Below are 21,081 nucleotides of genomic sequence, written 5' to 3'. Positions count from 1 at the left end.
AAGGAGGGAGAGAGAGTAGGTGAGGACCACCAAAGGGGGGACCAACTCACCTTGCTCCCCAAGCCAAACACCATCCCCTTTGGTCCCCTCCTTGACCGGTTGTCCATGCCACATGGTTGGCTGGCAGCTTGCCAAGGCTGCCAGCTGGCACCTAGCACCAAGGTTGGATTATCCAGCCAGCACACCCATGCATGCGTGCAGCTAGCATGCCACGCATGCGGGCTGATGCCTAGGCGCTACTATGCGAGTGTGCTTGGCTGCTGCTATGTGATGCCTAGCACGCATAGCGCGCTGCTGCTTGGTGCCCCAACGCTGGCACGCAAGCACAACATGTAGCGATGGCTGGCCCAACATGGCTAGCAAGCACGCACAGTGCTATGCGCTGCTTGCTTGCGATAGCGAGGCCCAGCAAGCACTTGCGTCCTGCTGGCCTTGTGATGCTTGCAGGTTGTGCTTAGGCATGCCTAGCATATTGCAATGGCTGGTGCTTCTATGCTAGTAAGCACACCCGGCCATGCTAGCACAATCACAACACGCACACATAGCACACATCTTGCAATGCTCGGGCCATGCGATGTGCGTGTGCTAGGCGATGCTGGGCACGCATGGGATGGGGACCTCGCCTAGCCTAGCACTCGCATGGCTAGGCCAATGCGAGGCTACGGCTTGGCTCGAACTTGTCGCTTGCTTAATTCCACGTCTCGTCGAATTCTAAATTCGACTCGACTTGCGACGCTCGGTCTCGACGCTCTAAGCTCGATATTCGACGTCTTTGTTCGTAATACTCTAATGACTCATCTAATCCATCGGATTGATTCTTCAAATCGGATCAGTTATTCGATTGGGGTATGACCCAAAGGGTTCAGTCAAGATTAAGCCGTAATATTAATTATGCATTAATATTACTGATCGGAAGCGGCCTCCACCTATGCATCCGATCACTTAACCTCACTGAAGAATTAGCTTTCTAATAATTCTGAACCCTCTATCAGAATAATACACTTGTTGGAAGGACATCATTCCTTTCAAAAACAAATTTAATATCTCAAACTGAACAAAAGTTTTAGTCAGGGAAACTACTTATATTACATGTCAAGTTCAATAAACTATCATTGCATGATAAACAAGGATCCTGCAAAAGATCTTCACAAGCAGAGCACTCAAAGGGAAAAGACTGGCAGAATATGTATAAATGGTTCTCATAGTTAGACTTACAAAAAACTTAGGCCTACAAATGCTCATTGCTCAAACTACCAACAAGTACTCTTGCCAGATAAATGCAACCAATAAAAAATGCAACCCCAGCACTAAGTTGAACAACCCTATGAATTACATACCCTAAACAAAATGAATAAATGTTATTAGCCAAATCACAAGTACTACATCAAGACCTTAAACTTTTGATCAAAGATATCATCAACTGTCTTTCCAGTTTACAGAGCAATAACAAAATTAGTAATAAACAAACAAAAGAACACCAATCAAGTGTGAAACAGGAAATAAAAAGCATACCCAAACCAAAATACTTAAAACAACCAGCCAAAGCACACCTTGTAATTTTTAAATCAACAGTTCAATACCATTCATCAAATACTTCATAAATCTCACCCCTTCTAAATTTCATAAAGCAACCTATTTCATTTGCTAAATAAAAATTACTCACAGTACTAATCATCAAATTTTACAAAAAAATCCCACATTACTAATAAATAAATCAACAACATGAATAACACAAACCCAATTCAAAAGAATAAACCATCAGCCCTAATCTTGTCAATGGCTTCAGCAAGAATACTCCCAACAAAGTAATCATTTCCAGAAGATATTGAAGCCACAGCTGCAGGCAAGAAGTATAAATTAATATAAATACATAGGCTTAAAGACACACATGCTCCCAATCTCGGCAGAGCAAAAGCAGCAGCTCCAGCAGAGCAAAAGTAGTAGCAACAGGGGTTCACTGTAGGTAGCAACAGGAAAGCAGGGCAGCAAGTTCAAGTCATTCGATAAACGCAAAAACACAGCTCAGAAAATCAATCCAAAACCCAAATTTTAAATTCGAGTTATACTGGCAAGAAACTCAACAATTGTGGTACAATAAGGCAATATAAGAAGACAAACTAGAAGCAAAATATAATGAAGTAATCCACCATCCACTACCAAATGAGATTTAAATTGCATATTCAATCAAAGAGAAACCCAAAAGTGATCAAAATATACCCATACCACAATCAAGAAATCAATCAAAATATAGTTAAACAAATATATACCCAAAAAATCAAATCCAATGACAACCAATACAATATTCACAATACATCCACAAATCAAACTACTGAAATTTCAAGTATCAAATACTCTATATACTCACAATTCAAATACTCCGTGTACCCATAATTCAAATACATGGGCAGCCTCCACACCAACGCACAATCACACCACGCATCACAACAGCTCCAATTCACAAGCAAGTGCGTTGCAGCCCCCATAATCATATGAATTTACATCCAAAACTATTTACAAAATCACATTAGATACTACTATACTCACAAAATCATTACAAACAAAATAGGGCACCAAATCTGCACAACAAAGCATTCAAACATTTATCATTCAGTCACTTGAATAGCATACAATTCAATAATACATACTAACAAAGAATCAATAATCACATAAACCCTAGAAATTGAATCTTAAGAAGAATCAAAGTAAAATTTATAATTTAAGTACTTATAATTTGAATCGAAGGTAAATTCGCACACTTCAATATAAAATCCTAAAAATTAAATAGAAACAAGAATTAAACATCAATGAGTACCTCATTTCCATTGAGCCTCAATGATTCGTATTAAGTAGTAGCTCACCCTTTAATCGCAATCCTCTACAAAGTAGCACAAAAATTATCAATAAATCGGCAAAAATTGAAATTTAAACATCAAGTTACGGAACATGAAAAGGAAAATCAAAATTAATTGTGAAATTTCACAAACACTGAATGAAAAAGGAGATAAAATGCATAAATTGAATGAATATTGTTTCAGAAAACCCTAGCCATCGATGGCGTTGCTTGCACCGCAGTGATGGAGAAGGAGAGAGAAGGAGAGAGAAAAGGAAAGGGAAAGCGACGGTGGCTGAGGGATCTGGTCGGATGACTTCGATATCTGGCTGGTGGTGGCTTCGATTGCATGTGACTGCGAGTTTGAGGAGAGAGAAGGCAAGAGAAAGCCTCCATTGTAGATTCAGGAAATAGACAGCGGCGGCGATGATGGTTGTCCTTGGCTTAAATTGACGGCGGTTTTCGAAGGAGAGCAGCAATGGTTGTTGAGAATGAGAACAGTGATAAGAGAAAAGAGGCAAATGAGAGAGAACCAGAGATCGAGGAAAGAGAAAGAAAGAAGAGGGGCGAGATTTTTTTTTTTTAACATTCGCACCGGTTCAAACCGGTGCGATTAACTCAAGTTCGCACTGGTTCGGTTTGAACCAGTGCGATTACTCTTTAATTAACTCCCGCCTTGTTTTTTCCGCACCTGTTCTTAATAACCGGTGCTTATTTCTCAATGCTCATTTATGTTTTTTTACTAGTGGTTGCAACTAATAGTAAGCAACCGAAAATAGTAAAAGTTGCAACTAAATGTTAATGGAGGTAGTAGATCATAAATGGTACATATTAGCTTTTAAGTATTGCTTCACAAACGAACAACACTAGCTATATATTGGAGTAATGTCTGTTAAGAGATGCCGAATTCACCTTTGAATTTCAATCTTTTAAAAATTACAAAGCTAGCATCTGATTGTGTCAATAGTTAATTTATGCCGATCGAACACTTTAAAGACTTATAAACCGTACTGTAATAGACATCTAATGACATGTACAACTTCCTTAAATTTGTTTTACAAATAGCTAGATGCACAACAAATTTAGTTAAAATGCTGTAGCTAGACTTGGTAGTCTTGGACCTTGTACTTATGGATAGTGATTCACAACTCATGACTTTTAGTAAAGTAATTAGTTAGTTAGAGTTAAAGGACTTTAATTCAAGTGATAAACCAATCATTTTCCAAGATTAAGTCGACCAATATTATTATCCAAAGTCAAAATCCAAAGCTGTCAAACTCATCTTGATTGTCCGAATATACAAACAAGACAAGATAAAATAGACAACACGTTATGTCATTACTCCAAAATAAGCTAACATGTATAACTTGTGTGGTTGGCTCCATACTCCAAACCACCAATCACAAGTCGGCAAAACGCTATGATAACAACTCTTCCTACATAATTTATTACGTAGGAAATCAATGATTAACCTTCACGATTAACAACATTTGTAAGATAGATCTTAAGAAATTGTACTATTAAGATATACTAATTGCTAATTATTGTTGCACTTTATTGGGTTGTTATCTACTTCCTCTTGTATGATTTACATTTTATTATCGTACAAAGTACATACTACATAAAGAGTATTTAATTTATGTTACGTACCAAGATAAATTATACGACTCATGAAGTCATGTTCGATGTGTTTTATAATTTCATGTTTTAGTTATATAGGTGTATCAAGGTGATGAGATGGTGAACGATTCTTATTTTGGGTTATATTTTCTTGTAGCTATCATCTATTTACCCTACTTTTGGTCCTTATAACTTTATTTTGATATACTTCTTGTTTTGCTCTCCTAGAGTTCTTTTACTTAATTTTGTTGGAAATTGATAGAATGGAAGCATATGACAATACGACATGGTTCCTACATTGTTGCCTGATTCGCATGCAGAGCAAGAGTGTTTACTACATTAACTTTTGTCATGGTCTTCATAACTTGGGTCTAGCCATGCCAAATCCATCTAAGCCCCCTCGCTACATAGAGTATCAAGGTTTTCACGAGGGTAACTTAGGCACGACCTAAGCTTGTGTGCTATAGTCAAATTTGACTTATCTAGACTATCTTATTGTGTTAAATGATCTAAAGCCCGACATAAACAATAGTATGTTGTGTTGTGCCTATTTAGTGTTTGTGTGGTGGGCATTTTATTTTATTTTATTTTATTTTATTTGGTTTTGGGCTCAATGCTACTTTACCCTCACCCACTCCAAATCAACTTTAAAAAAAAAAAAAAAAAAAAAAAAAAACCTTCAAGTACATACATTGTTTATTTAAATATACAAATAGCTAGATAAGTCAATAAAAACAAAAAAAATTCTTAGCTCTTGGTAATATCTAATGTACGGAAGTCAACCGGTTGGAGTGGGGCAGATGTTGGCTTTCTCATCTACATCCCCATCCCTAACTCCGCGGCTGGTCTAAATTGTATCCTCATCTCCGCCCCGACGAGTACAATTCCAAAACCATCCCCCCTTCCACTTAGATATCTACCCTCACCTAATCCTCACTCAAGATCCGCCTAATCTCGACCTTCCAAATACAACAATAATACATACATAATATAAATTACAATTAAAATTTAAAAAATTCATTGTTGATATTACACTTAATTGATTAATTTTTAAATATAAGTATATTACAATATATTATATTTACTATTTTATTTTACATAATTTTTTATATAAATAATATAAAAGTATAGAATTTTATAATTTTAAATATATAGATGTGGGTATAGGCTAGAAAAACGGCAGGTACAAAGTGGGGCAGGGCATGTATAAAGTAGGATTAGGCGGGTACAACCTAAAATCCATCCCGCCCCATCACCCATGATAAATATGATTTTTATCCCCATCACCTGTCAAATCGGGTCTTATCCCTGCTAACATCCGTCCCACACCCTAATCTAATGTATAAAGTGGACTCTCTTCTCATAAAGGTTATGGTCCAAAACCGTTTAACAATTCTTAGTTTGTGGTATTATCTAACATATCAATCATTCTTTCAATAACTTTAGATTTTTTTCAAGTTGAATTTAAGTAGCTAACAGCTTATCTTGCTCACTCTCCCCCATCTTAATCTAAATGGTATATCTTCCTTTCACATCTAATTCAATTTAATTGACACGTATTTTTTCTGACATAGACCCATCAAGATATAATTGCATATTTGCATGTCTTCTTCTTCTTATTGTTATTATTATTATTATTAGGGAAGGAAATTAGGTTAGTCCCAAGCAAAGGAAATAATCTAACTCATCTTTGCTAATAATTTAAGAATATTACTTTTCGCTTACACAATCAAATTTTAAATCACACACCTAAAGGTACGCTCAAAATTTAGATCACACACCTAAATATGGTCTTTGGCAAGTTAGTCTATCAGTTCATGCCTCGTGATGGGCTAAGGGTGGCAATATTATCCGAATCCGATGGATAATCATCCACCCAATCCAAAAATATGGATGAACACCTGAATTTAAGAAGGACGGATGGATGATGGACAAATTGGAACAGATACGAGTGGTGATATATATATATTATTTAATAATTTAATATCTATTTGCAATGTTAGGAATTCCATTGTGTTTTTATGTTAATGGAAAGAAGCAAGTATTAGAAAGATTATCGAAGTTTTGATTTATTAATCATTTTTTTTCAAATCTTATTTAAATTATGCAAGTGTAATATTGTGTTATATACTTTATCTCACCTGATTTACCACTCGACCCATCTGATAAATCCATGAATGATGGATGTATTGGATGTAAATGAAGGTAAATTAGAATGATGATCTACACAAATTGACACAATAAGTCTAGTATAAGGCACGCTTACGTTAACTTTATTGTAAGACGATCAATTTGAGAGCCATTATAACAACTTTATGGTTTAATTCCATTAAGGGTAACGTTTAATTGGCTATGAGTTTAATTGTATTTTTTGTATAATTTGTAATGGATACATGCTATGAAAACTAATATGATTAATCTAATACATTATGAGTCTTTTTTAAGTGTAAAATGTAGGTTAGAAAAATGGTAACTTTTGTAATACTTCCTTCGTCCTAATATATAGTTCCTGTTTGGATTTTTTCACGGTATTTAAGAAATGGGAGGAGTAAGTGAATAAAGTATATAAAAAAAGTTGAAAAATACAATTATAGACAAAAGTTAAAGAGGAGAAAGTGAATGAAGTACATAAAAAAGATGAAAAGTACAATTATAGACAAAAGTTAGAGAGAGTAAGGGGAAAAAAGTACAAAGAAAGTAGAAAATTTAAGGGTAATTTAGAAAATACAATGAATAAAACTAAAAAATTGAGGGTATAATAGTTTTTACCTACTATCCAAAAATAGAAACAGGAATAATATTTTGGGTCTCCAAAATAGGAAAACAGGAACTATAATATGGGACGGAGGGAGTATATAAAAGTAAATTTAAATACTTTTAGGATAATTTTAGCCCATCTTACAATAAGTTACTCCCTCCGTGTTTTAAGAAGTGTCATACTTACCAAATGCGGCCGTGTTTAAATAAGTGTTATACTTTCTTTTTTGGCAAAAAACTATATTTTAATATTATATCTCTATCTTCTCATGGTCCCACCTAAATCCACTACTACCTTTTTTTTATTATTTCTCTCCTTTCACATTCATTACTTTTCAATAAACTACTAACCTTACTATCTTTCTTTTACAATTTTTAATACTCTCACTACTCTACTTACCTCTTATTTTATTTAAATCAATTAAATTTCTTAAAATTATATGTCGATAAAAGTGTAAGACTTATTAAAACACGAATAAAGTAATAAAAGCCCACCTCAATTTGAGTGTGCGTTAAACTCATGTATAATGGGCCTAAAGGGCGAATAGGTCCCCACAATATATAATAAATAAAAAAATTAAAGGATAGCACCGTGCGTGGCGGGAATTTTGGTCGTTAGTCCATTATTTATTTATTATTTAAATAAATTCGGGTGCCACCTGTGTAGACATGCACGTGCCTCTCACTGTACCTCACAACTAAGTGGGCCCCACCCTCCACAGTTTCAACAAGACAATGCTTGTAAGTCCAAACACAAGAGGAAACTAACTTCAACCAAACCATACCATATTACTATATTACTATTCTATTTGCCAATTCCAAAATGCCGGTTTTATTTATTTATGTTATAGTATTTCACATACCTCAATTTGGATGGTCATGAATAAATCGTACTCCAAGTATGTTATGCATGATCAAACACGTCATGCATGCTATGTTGAATGTTAATACTTCCAACAATTTTTAATTAGAAGAGGAGCATTACCAATAAAATAAAAGTAAAAATAACAATAATAAAATATAAATGAATAGATTTATCTAATACAAGTACTCCATAATTTGTTTTGGGGAATAAGATGGTGGTGGGATTGATACAGAGACTAGAGAGTGAGAATCCAAAATTCCACATTTGTTTTTGTTATTAGTGGAATAAAAAGGAAGTGAAAATGGGAATAAAAGCAAATGAAATAAAATATAAATAAAATACCCCACTATACATTCATAAATCTAAAGGGCCATTATGGGAATGAAAATTAGGTTTATAAAAAATAATCAGCTAAAAACTATATTTGGATAAGGTTATACTAATATACTCTACATAACCCCTCTGTATTTAAATAAATGAAACGTTTTGACTTTTTGCATCATTCATCTAAGAATAAATATAGTTTTATAGGTATTTATTAATATTCAATTATTATAATTTTTACTTATTGATAATTAAAGATAATATCAGTCAATATATTGCATTAATATACGTGCATAAGGGAAACGTTTCATTTATTTAAGCACAAAGGGAGTATTTAAATATAAAGAAATAACTTTAGCAAAATAAAAACCAGCTTTATATAGAAGCATTATTCTCATATTTACCAATAGGGTTGTTTAATGATGGTTCAAGATTGAAGCGGATCAAATCGGGGAATAAATCATGACTCAAAAATCAAAACTTTATTAGAAACCCATGTTCAAGAGGTTAGATCGATTGTGATAGAACCCGACTGATAAAACCAGTCTAAAGCTCCAAATCCGGTTTGAACAAATTTTGATGTCAATAAAAATAGAAAAATAAATCAATGAAAATCAAAGGTTTTTTTTTTAAAGCCCAATGTGAAATTTTTTCGTACCGAATATCTTCTTAAAATATCAAAGAGGATATCAACTATCCTAGATATTCTTATGTACAACAAAATACGCTACCTTGAGACTAAATTGTAGAGTATTTTTTTATCAAAGTAGACCGGATCAAAGATTGAATTTTTTTTCGATTTGAAGACTAAACAGGTTCTTTTAAGTCTTGCCCATTTTTCCAATCCGAACTAGTTTTTGTACACCTTATCTACCACCCAAAGGTCCTATTTTATTTTAATTTACTTGTTCATGATATCTATGCTTCGTATCTTTTTTATTCAAACTTACATTATAATATGCACTCCGTATAATTTTCAATCAATAGGTTTTTAGTGTTTCTTCTTTTTTAATATTTTTTAATAAAGCTATACAATCAATCAAATATCTTATTGCATTGTTAAGTTTCAAGAACTTATTACATGCCTGATGCCTTTGAATCACTGCCTTTACGGCTTCACGATTTCAGCTTTTTTTGATCTGGTGTTGCCAAACATATCATTAATTTTTTTCAGCTCTTTAATTTTTTTTTTCTTTTTGTTTAATACTGTAATAATAAATTTAAAAGAATTTCCATTAATGTTAGGACAATATCGAACTTGTCTTTGTAGCCATATAGTATATTTCATGGTGGAAACTTGAACCTTCCCACTTTATAGGATAAATTAAGAAGCACCACTATACCTTATACAAGTATATATCTTTAATTGCTTTTCAAAAAAAAATAAAAAAAAATGTATATATCTTTAATTAAGACAAGCATGTTTAATTTGCAAATTAAATACTAAACTAAATTTCATACACCCTACAACCTCCGTTTCTCCATTGTCTTTACTTAAGCATGAAGTATACTCCGATCCGTTCCTATTTTTTTATTTCGATTTGTTTTTCACATTTTCGGACAAAGACCTCAATAATTATTCTCACTATTACGAAATTACGTTAGTATAATAGAAAATTAAATGAACATTATTATGACATGTTAGATTGTTACGTTCATCTACATGTGTAATTTTAAAATATTCAATTTTACAATACTTCAAACACATAACTATAAAGATATTTATGGTTAAAACATATGTGACCACAACTATTTAACTAAGCTATGATAGTATGAAATCATACATGCATGGCTTCTGAAGTTCTAACAACATCGTGTCTTACAAGAGAATTTGCAATGGAATTTGTTCGTGTTTTGTAACTAACATATAGGAAGTACTTCTTTTCCTGGCCTCTCAAATGTAGTACTACGTACTTTTGAACAAAAGATCGACACCATCCATGGACCATATCATAGTCGGCACACGTAAAAAATAAGGACGTAAATAAAATATTTATCAAAAATGTCATCTATAACATTAGCTGTTTACAATTTTAAAGATTGGTATTTAAAATTTAGGATTAAATTTCATATAAATTATCATTTAAAATTTGTGACTCAAGTTTTATGTACCAAAATATATATAAAATCATAGATAATTTGGAGTAAAACGCATAAACATAAATAGATATAGATTAAGTACTCTACCGTCTTTGATAAACTCCATGGACAAGAGGTAATTAATTAATGGTTTTCTTTAGCCTCTAGGATATTCTTAAAAAAGGTGTGGATTATGGGTTACAAACTTATTCGATATCATCATTTGGTCTAATATGAAAAGATGGAAAATCCATACTTTTTTAATAACAGCCATGCAACCTAGTTTTGTACATACTACTGTAGATAACTCCAAATTTTGATCTTGTTTTGTATAAGTACGTACTACTGTAGATAACTCCAAATATTGGTTTCACATTAACATAATAACATCTATAGAAATTATAAATCTACGTAATATTTGCTGTGAGCCGTGAGCCTGACTAACCTCTAGTAAAAAGGTGTTGTTTTGTTACTTGAACATTTGAAATGGCATACTTCGTATAAGAAAACTTACTTGGGTCAATGGCAGATCTAGGTGGGTGTCTGGGTGGCTTACAGGCCCCAACAAAAATATTTAAGTTTTTCTTTTTTGGTTTAAAATTCAATTATGTTGATTATATAAAAGACAACGTCTGCATAATTATTCATTAAGTACCCCTTCAAGCTTAGTATCTTACAATCGCTTCTACTTCAGTGGGTAGAGATGTAAATAATAGTAACATAATTAGAGTCATAATAAGCTAATATTTTTTTCAAAAAAATATATAATAATAATAATAATAATAATAATAATAATAATAATAATAATAATAATAATCTATTTTCAACTTTTTACAAACGAGTGTACTAAACTCAAATCAGCTTGTTGAAAAGTTATTTTACTAATCGACTAAAATAGCTCCTCTATTATATATATATATATATATATATATATATATATATATATATATATATATATATATATATATATATATATATATATTTTATGTAGTAAATGAGCTAATATGACCAACTTATTACGTGAGTTGATTTGATGTCGCCCGTTAAGATTTTTCAATATAAAATAGCACGTCTCTAATATCAGCTCAATAACAATGGTGACTTGCGTTGTCCAAACCTTTGCTTAAGAAATAATCATAGTTAAAGATTTAGGGTCTGTTTTATTCACCTTTTTTTCACTAATTTACTTCATGTCTAATAAGTTCATATAAGTTCGGTTAAGTTTAGTTCAGAAAAATTAAGTTTTAATAAGGATTATCCAAATTCAAATTACAACTAAAATAAGTTTTAACAAAGCCTAATAAGTTCAAGTAAGTTCAGATAATGAGATAATTGAAAATCAGATGAATAAAACACACTCTTAATTTAAAGTGACATACTTTGTACGAGCCAAATATAAATTAAAAGCTCAACATAGACTAATTATTATCCTATGGAAACCAAAATTAGTTGTTGGGAGCTGAGAGATTTTTCAAAGATTTCAAAATTCTATGATTTTATAATTTATATTTCGAGGAAAGGGTTTATTTTCCAAAATTTTAACCAATACTATCAATTACATTTAAGATTAAATATCAATTTTTTGATTTTAAAATGCCACATATTACTCCGCCACGGTAGGTTCCCTCTAGGGTTTTTCTTTGGGAGGGTTTTTCTGGTTTTCTCTAGGATTTTTCCCTTGGGATGGTTTTTCTAATCTCCATTGCTAGATTTTTTTAGGTTTTTTTTGAAGGTTTTCCTTCACTTTTTTCCTTTTTCTCTTTCTTTTTCTCTTTCATTTCTTTTCTTCTGGTTTCTTTTGTGAATCTTTGTAGGGGCTTCCATCGGTGTTTTTACCGGTGGTAAGCCCCAAAAAACTTTTTAATTGCTTTCAATAAGTGGATCCCATCTTTGAATTGGTGGTTATTCTATTAGGGTTAATTTCATTTTTGATTTGTCTGCCAAAGACTGAAGGTTTAGGGTTTCACGATCTCCGAAAGTATTTAGAATACCATATGAGTATTTTCACTCAAACAACTATTCATCAGTGGATCTCAAACCGAATTAGTGCTAACTCACAGATTGTATTGATTCGGATGAACTTCTAAGGTGATTTGTACTTGTGTTGGAATTCTAATTTTCTTAGGAATTGTTTATAAGTGTCGTTTGACTATCTTGCAATCTTTTATTAATGAAATCATTTTTCTTCTTGTCAAAAAAAAAAAGATTAAATATCATTTACGTATGTGTACGCCATCCAGTGTTTGTCTTCCTACACCCAAAGAAGTGATCTGAAAGTGAATAATTCATCGGATAGTGTACATACGTTGTGTTACTTGTGTGAGACAATAATGACGAAGAAATATATATATGGCCATGTAGCAACGAAGGTTCGTCACTCAATCTAACCCATAATATTCCAGTAATTATTTTATTAGTAAGCCAAATGATTTGACAGTAAGTAAAATCATTAATCAACGAATGTCGTCTTCAAATTTCCTTTGGCAACCTAAGGTGTGAAGATAAAGCAAGGAATTCAAGCCTCATCTCACGTCATGCAAATTTCATACCAATGACTACCAAATAACAAGTAATCGCCATTTGCCCATTTTGCCATACTAGAATAACCGAATTAGGCATTCTTGTTATTCCTTTATTATGTTTTGTCTATATCTATAGTGTTTGGACTATAATACAAAGTATCACACAATTCAACATGACCAAATTAATGCACTACCTTCAATTTAGATATGTCAATTTATTCTGTTTGAAATATTCTAAAATTATTCATTTATTTTATGATAACGAGAGGGCTATGTATATATACAAAGTAGTCCTTTTTCCTCATCTGTTTTTTATTTTTACATTGTCTTGTTCCATAATTTACAAAATCTTTTATCTTTACGATTTGCATTGTTTTGTACCATAACTTAAAATTTGCAAGTATGATCTCTATTTTTTTGAGAAGTTGAGGTGATGAGCTTACGCCATAAGGTAGTCTATGACTATCATCTACTACTAGTACTTGTTATATTAGTCATCTGCTATTTACAGCTAAAGGAATTCAACGCACTTAATCATGTTCATGAATCTTTATTCTTTAACATCGAGAAAAGATTAATGACTTTATAGAGCTATGCACCAAAGGATAGAATGACTTTTCCTAAGGGTTACTAGGATAGGCTTGAATATGATGCCCAATTATGATCAATTGGTAAAAAACTAAAATGCGTTAGCAACTTAGCATGCATGTTAAAAGTTAAAAATTTGTTCCTTTTTATTTGAAAAATTAGTAGGTATACTATCTAGGTATAATGCTACCTACTTCCAAAGATATGCGAATTCATTTGTTTCATAATGCTTGATTCACTTTTCATTTATACTTGTATATTTTTTCATTTAATTTATTGCAAGTGAGGGCTAGGGTTTAATTAGTTCCATTATAGGTTTAAATATAATGCATCTCCCTTTAACCCTTCTACTACATACATACATCTATCAGCCTTCTACTAAATATATACCATACCATACATCGAGGTCTCATTAAACGAGTCTCAAGTTTCCTATCTTTAGCTCATTATATGAGTCTATGAGTTTCCTCTCTTTAGCTATGAATGTCTAGCCCGACGTTTTAATCATTCTAGATCCATTAAGATAAGATCCAAATTTTGAAATAAAACCAAAAGTTGTTGCAAATAATTCTTTTAAATAGAAACTAAAACTTGTTGCAACTGATTCATGGGTAGTTTATATATATTGGAGTCGGTGTTAACTGGATTCTCAACATGTTTTCATTCCAAAATATTAAGAATAACCGAACTTATTGTTATGGTGGAATTTCAATTGTGTTATTTGGATTCCGAATCGATGGTTCCGATTCCAATTTCAGATCTATATGTTCCTAAAGAGTTTTGGGTCCTCTCTTGAACCATGTTTTGTTTGCTTACTCCTAGTTTATACTTCCTCCATTTTTTTAATTGCACTATTTTCCTAGATGATATGCTTTTTTCACTTTTTGGGGTTGGTTATGTTCACACACAAAATTCCCTACATACCCTTGTTCACATGTGATAACAACTATTGTTACCCCACATTTTCTATCTCTCATTTGTTTTTTTCACATAGGCACTTTTGACATACTCCATCTCTTACACCTTTTCTTAAATCTCATGCCAAACCCAAATAGTGCAATTAAAAAAAACGGAGGAAGTATTAGACCCTGTTCTTTTGAGCTGTTCTGCTCTGCTCTGCCCTACTCTGCTTTGCTGAAATCTGCTATGCTCTGCTCTGCTCTACTGAAATCTACTCTGCTCTGCTTAAAACTAATAATTAATAATAATAATAATAATAATAATAATTAATATTTATAGATAATAATAATAATTAATATTTAATAATAATAATAATAATAATAATAATAATAAAATAATGGCGATGATAATAATAATAATAATAACAACAATAATAATAATAATGCGATAACAATAATAATAATAATAATAATAATAATAATAATAATGCTGAAATCTGTTCTGCTCTGCTCTGCTATGCCTAGAAGCTCAAAAGAACAAGACCTTACTTGTTTGATTATTATAGTATTTATAAATTTGTTTGATATAACTAGTCATCTTATTTTTTTTACAAATTCATGAATATGTTTCAATATTGATTTGACAAGGAAATCAGATTAATAAGCCAAATATTAAGACGTTAAACCAAACACTTATGTAAGCTATCATACAAATTGAAAGCATGAAAACCTTACCATATAAATAAACCAATAATAAGTCACTTATCAAAACAAAACCGATATTATTACATTTACCATATCAACCAACCACTACTAGAACATACAATACCAGTTTTACTCATTGTCCTTCTCAAAACACTATAATAACCTTAACTTAAACGTTAATACCGCCATCCTTTACATATTTATTGTAAAGAGAATTCTTTAAAAAAAAAAAAAAAAGTGTTACTGAATCCCGCAAGAGTAGGTAAACACACAATGACCTAAGACAACCATAAAATCCTCTTCAGTAAGACCTCTCAATTGTCAAAATTGTACGCATCTTTTCTTCAAGTCATTCTTTCTCTCTCCTCTTTTCTTTTTATTTTCTCACTCCTCACCTTTGCTGGTACTACTACTAAACTCCATAAATTTAAGTTTAATTTACAACATTAGTACAACTTTCAACTTACCATAAACTACAGGTGTTCGTCTCCAATTTATTCCCTTTCATATTGTAATAAATCTTCATTATTTTGAATCTTTCCATAAAAAAAATATTGAAAAAATGGAAGTTTTTAAAGGTAGTAGTCCTTTAAGAAAATCCCCACCTAAAAATTCTTCTTCTTCACCTTCTTCAAATTCTCCAAATAATAGTGCTAAACATAGTAGTAGTACAAGTAATAATATTAAGAAGAAGAAAAATAGTGTTGAAGAAGAAAGACTTGGATTACTTCAGAGTAGAAACGACCCAATGAATACTTCTTTCAATTCTGATTTCTCTGTTAAAATTGAACCTGCTGCTGCTTCGACTTCTTCATCTGCGTCTTCTGCTGCTGTTACCATCGCTCCCGCCGTTGAACCCACCAAATATCCGCCACCCAATGCCGCCGCTGGTTCCGGACTTTGTCCGCCTATTGTTCGTGGGTCGAGCTATGATTTCCAGAATGACGCGTTTGCTGCTCAGCAGCCGCAAGCTTCGACAATGAAAAAACCCGTTGAAATGAACAATGATTTTGTTCATCGTAACAACAACGATGATGATGATTCTTCTTCTTCAGGGGAGTTTGATTTTCCGAAAGGAGAGGTTGATTTGGAGAACCAATGTTTATCGCCGGTGAATGAGAGTCCGAATGATTACGGGAGGATTACGCCTAGAACGCACCATCATACGGTGTCGTTTAAAGAGAGTGAGCTGGTTCAGAGGAGGGTGAGTGATGATGGTGGGCGGCATCAGAGCCCGGCTATGGCAGGGGTTAGCGGAAGAGATGACGGAGATCAGGTGGTTCAGTGTAGTGGGTCAAACGCATCGTTTCAGCAGAAGAAACCTGGGTTAATGAGGATGAAGACTAAGTCCAGATTAATGGACCCACCTGAAGATGATAAAAGATCTGGGAGGTTAAATCGTTCTGGGTTTATTGGAAAGAGTGAAGAAATTGAAGAAGATGATCCATTTGGTGAGGATTTACCTGAAGAATATAAAAAAGGGAAGTTGAGTTTCTTTACTGTGTTACAATGGGTTAGTTTAGTGTTAATTGTTGCTGCTTTAATTTGTAGTCTTGTGATTAAACGTTTTAGGGATAAAGCTATTTGGGATATGCAATTATGGAAGTGGTTTGTTATGGGGTTAGTGTTAATTTGTGGTGGGTTGGTTTCTGGGTGGTTGATTCATCTTGTCGTGTTCTTTATTGAGCGTAATTTCTTGCTTCGAAAGCGGGTTTTGTATTTTGTTTATGGATTGAGGAGTTCTGTGCAGAAGTTTTTGTGGTTAGGGTGGGTTTTACTTGCTTGGATTTTGATTTTGGATAAGAAGGTTGAGAAGGAGACTAGGAGTCAGGTTTTGCCTTATGTAACTAAGATTTTGATCTGTTTTATGGTGGCTACATTGATGTGGTTGATTAAGACTTTGTTGCTTAAGGTGTTGGCTATGAATTTCCATGTTACCGCCTTCTTTGATAGGATTCAGGACGCATTGTTTAATCAGTATGTGATTGAGACCTTGTCTGGACCGCCTTACCTTGAGATTCAGCGTATTCAGGAAGAGGAGGAGAGGGTTGTTTCGGAGGTTAATAAGCTTCAGAATGCTGGGGTTTATATCCCTCCTGATCTAAGAGCGAGTTGTTTGCCTAATGAAGGGAAGCCGCCAGCAGGGAGTGCAAGGTCGAGTGCAAGTGCCTTGCAGAGGAGTCCTCGTATTGGGAAGAGTCCTAGGAGTTCAGTGATTGGGAAGAGTCCTAGGGCACCGTCAAACTCTAGGAGGGAAGAGGAAGAAAAGGATGACGGGATTAGTATTGATCACTTGCACCGATGGAATCAGAAGAATGTATCTGCCTGGAATATGAAGAGGTTGATGAATATTGTTCGTAAGGGGGCGCTGTCTACTCTTGACGAGCAGCTTGATCCAAATTTAGAGGAGGATGACTCGGCATTGCATATTCGTAGTGAGAAGGAAGCAAAAGCTGCTGCCAAGAGAGTATTCACTAATGTTGCTCCACCAGGTTCAAAGTAAGGCATTCTATCCTTGCACTTATAGTTTCTGATTTTCTTGAAACCATACATTAAATTACACATTCGCAAATTATTGAAGGCAGATGTCATTGACTCGTTGGCTTTGAAAACTATGAACTTTGAGCTGAATTGTGTTCTTCTAGTCTATCTTTGACTCCATATCTGATTTTGAACTGTTAAGTGTGTTTAGGAATCCTCATTATCATAGGAAGTTTCCTTTTTCAACTTATTATAATACATATGCTCTTGTCTTCCTAGTTTATCTTGTTTCCTGTTACAGCGTTACTGTTCGATATAGTAAAGACATTAAAGGGTGTGGGGAGTTATGCTTGTAGTTCCTTATCCCTTTTGTAGCAGTCTCTTTAGTTATCTTCCTGTTATATTATCCTTGAGTTTCCTGTTTGGCATCATGTTTCTCCTGTCATGATGTATCTTAGTAATCTGTGTCTGGTTTTTCTGTGCTGAAGATATATACAATTGGCGGACTTGATGCGTTTTCTGAGGGAAGATGAAGCACACAGGACAATAAATATGTTTGAAGGAGCTCTTGATGGTAAAGGGATCAGCAAACGAGCACTTAAAAACTGGGTGGTATGTGATCACGTCCATCTCTAATTTTGTTGTAACCTTCAACTAATTGCTATGAACAATTGGCTAAGTAGTACATTTTGTCGAATTGTAGCTCATTTTGAAAAAATGAGCTATATTTCTTGCCCCATTCCCTTTTAATATCCCTCTCACTGTCCCCTTGTTTTCTTTTGCAAACCATCTTACTATATTATGCTTTACCAGGTTAATGTGTTCAGAGAAAGAAGGGCTCTTGCATTGTCCCTCAATGACACAAAGACAGCTGTGAACAAGCTTCACCATCTGGTGAATATTATTGTCGGTATTGCTGTTATAATTATCTGGCTTCTGATCCTAGGTGTCCCCGTTACTCACTTTCTGGTCTTCGTGAGCTCCCAAGTTGTTGTACTTGCCTTCATGTTTGGTAACACTTGCAAGACAACATTCGAAGCAATCATCTTTTTGTTTGTTATGCATCCTTTTGATGTAGGTGATCGTTGTGAAATTGAAGGAGTCCAGGTAATATGTCAGTTGCCTTAATTAGAAATTTCAAATTTTAGGGCCTCAATGGTATCATCTGTTTTGCATCAGATTTATGCTTACTAATACTTTATTGTATTTTTTTCACAGATGATTGTGGAGGAGATGAATATATTAACTACCGTGTTTTTGAAATACGACAACCATAAAATCATTTATCCAAACAGTGTGCTAGCAACCAAGCCTATCAGTAACTACTACCGAAGTCCAGATATGGGAGACTTTATTGATTTCTGTGTCCACGTCTCAACTCCAGGGGAAAAGTTATCTTTGATGAAGGAAAGAATAACAAGGTAAGCTGTGAATTGCATTTGTTATCATCGTTGAAGGTTGAGCACTCTTCTGATTGGCATATGGCATATCATAAATATCTTTATGTATATCTTAATTCTTTCCGTCCCTCCCAAAGAAAAAACAATAGCAACTTGTGTGATGGTTCTCATTCTGTATCACTTTCAGCCTTTCTCTGTGTGTGTGTGTGTTTTTTTTGTTGGGGGGGGGGGGGTTCCTTCGGCATTTCTACCACATCTTATTGCGCATAGGCTAATTAGGCTTGTTAAGTTGTAGGGTCCCAATGTCCCTATTTAATCCAAACCTTGTGGAATAAGAATATGTTACAAAAGCACTATTTTTAAACATATAAGATTAAATTCCTGTGCATTAGTTTATGAATAAAAAATGGTCAATAATTTTGTAGTCATCTATAAGAATATATGAAGTATGTCGTTTTCAAGAATGTATTGGATGATCATCAGTAAGTCCTAAATATGCCCTTATTCGCACTATCTAATTTTGCTTTTGTTGTTTACTACTAATTTTTATCAGATTAAACCTGATTTTACCGAATCTTATTTTTGTAAGTTGAAGAGGTTATGGCCTACTAGCTATGTCTCTGTACGGGTAGTCAATCTAGAATCTAGACCTCTCAATAACACAGCCTTATCGGAGTTCAAAATAAGGCTCTTGTTGATTATGATTTTTTGCCTACAATGTCTTGCTAATCACTTTTGGGTTTAATCACTTTAATGCATCTCTAAATGATGTAGAATTAGTGCTGCAGCCTTTTTAATAACTAGTTTGATTATCTGGTTCAGGTACATTGACAACAAGTCAGATCACTGGTACCCAGCGCCAATGATAGTAATGAGGGATGTGGATGACATGAACAAGATAAAGTTTTCGCTTTGGGTATCACATAGGATGAACCATCAAGACATGGGAGAGAGATGGGTGAGGAGATCCCTTCTTGTCGAGGAAATGGTCAAGATCTTCAAAGATCTTGACATTGAGTACCGCATGTTGCCCATGGACGTCAATGTCAGAAACTTACCTCCTGTGGTATCCGATAGGGTTCCATCTAACTGGGCTACTTGTGCAAGATGATGAGTTTTATGGAACACGTCCGTGGAGAGCAGCTCTGTCAGTGCCTTTGGATGACATGCTATTATGCTAGATTGGTAGCGACATTAGGCGGAATCATGGGAAAGGTTGAAGAGATTTTTTAAACTCTTTGCCTTTCCTGTGGCGCCAGTTTTTCCTGTAAGAACTGGCCAGAGTTGTGATTCTTGCGAATCTTTATGTATATTATCATCTTTATTAGGTTTTGATAACTTGATTAGTATTATACTATTATGTGCTTTATATGTTCGATATGGACCAATGTTAGTTCTGGTTATATATAATTTGAGTATCCTATCTAAATTATATTCTGCAACCACAAACCAGAGCAAAGGATAAAAGAATTAGACAAAGCCTATCAAGTTTTTTTCTCAAAAGAAAATTGTTTAATTTATTCGATGTACTTAAGTTTCATTTTATTGGGTCTTTAATAAAGGAAATAATGGAATAATATGGAAGACAAATGAGATATATTTTACTATGTTTTTCCAGTTTACTTTTTATGGAGTAACAACCATAGAAGATTTAGACCTTGTTTTGTTTTCTTTACCTTATAAAAATAATGATCAGAAAAAAAAAATATTAGTTCAATAAAAATCAATGACTTTAAGGAAAAAATATAATAAAAAATTAGTAAAAATAATTTTACTTCAGTAAAAATAATTTTAATTTAACAAAAATAATTTGAAATGAACATCACCTTAGTAGTATAAACAAACTAACGCACTGTATTATTTTGTAAAAGAATTATTGTTTGATGCTATACTGTATCATATTGCAAGTTGGTGGCATATCTAGAGAATGTTTGTCTAATATTGAGATTTGAGGCAATAATTGTCGAATGTTACCAGCAGAGTTGACGAGTACATGACTCAGATCCTGGCT

The 21,081-nt window shown here is 33.4% G+C and overlaps 1 protein-coding gene and 1 long non-coding RNA gene across 2 annotated transcripts; one reads left to right on the top strand and one right to left on the bottom strand.

Annotated features, from left to right (window-relative positions):
• Window positions 1-1,526: 1,526 nt before the first annotated feature.
• On the bottom strand, window positions 1,527-3,603 carry LOC110721650. Its single transcript, XR_002511444.1, has 2 exons — window positions 2,813-3,603; window positions 1,527-1,837 (listed from the first exon to the last, which is right to left on the bottom strand). It is a non-coding gene; the product is annotated as an uncharacterized LOC110721650 (long non-coding RNA).
• Window positions 3,604-15,432: 11,829 nt separating this feature from the next.
• On the top strand, window positions 15,433-20,446 carry LOC110721649 (mechanosensitive ion channel protein 6-like). The gene is made up of 5 exons (XM_021900848.1): window positions 15,433-17,688; window positions 18,159-18,282; window positions 18,484-18,777; window positions 18,889-19,091; window positions 19,893-20,446. Exons 1-5 carry the CDS (start codon window positions 15,752-15,754, stop codon window positions 20,179-20,181), a joined length of 2,847 nt encoding a protein of 948 aa, XP_021756540.1. The 5' UTR covers window positions 15,433-15,751; the 3' UTR covers window positions 20,182-20,446.
• The last annotated feature ends 635 nt before the right edge of the window (window positions 20,447-21,081 follow it).

This window comes from Chenopodium quinoa, unplaced genomic scaffold (assembly GCF_001683475.1).
Source record: "Chenopodium quinoa cultivar QQ74 unplaced genomic scaffold, ASM168347v1, whole genome shotgun sequence".
Classification (NCBI taxonomy): domain Eukaryota; kingdom Viridiplantae; phylum Streptophyta; class Magnoliopsida; order Caryophyllales; family Amaranthaceae; genus Chenopodium; species Chenopodium quinoa.
Note: the sequence above shows the minus strand (reverse complement) of the source record. Positions and strands in the feature narration are given on the sequence as shown.

Bases quoted from the DNA above. Each gene is read 5' to 3' on its own strand.
- LOC110721649 (XM_021900848.1), top strand. From the start codon at position 15,752: ATGGAAGTTTTTAAAGGTAGTAGTCCTTTAAGAAAATCCCCACCTAAA. The intron at 17,689-18,158 runs GTAAGGCATTCT...TCTGTGCTGAAG, and splicing joins GTTGCTCCACCAGGTTCAAA to ATATATACAATTGGCGGACT. The intron at 18,283-18,483 runs GTATGTGATCAC...ATGCTTTACCAG, and splicing joins GAGCACTTAAAAACTGGGTG to GTTAATGTGTTCAGAGAAAG.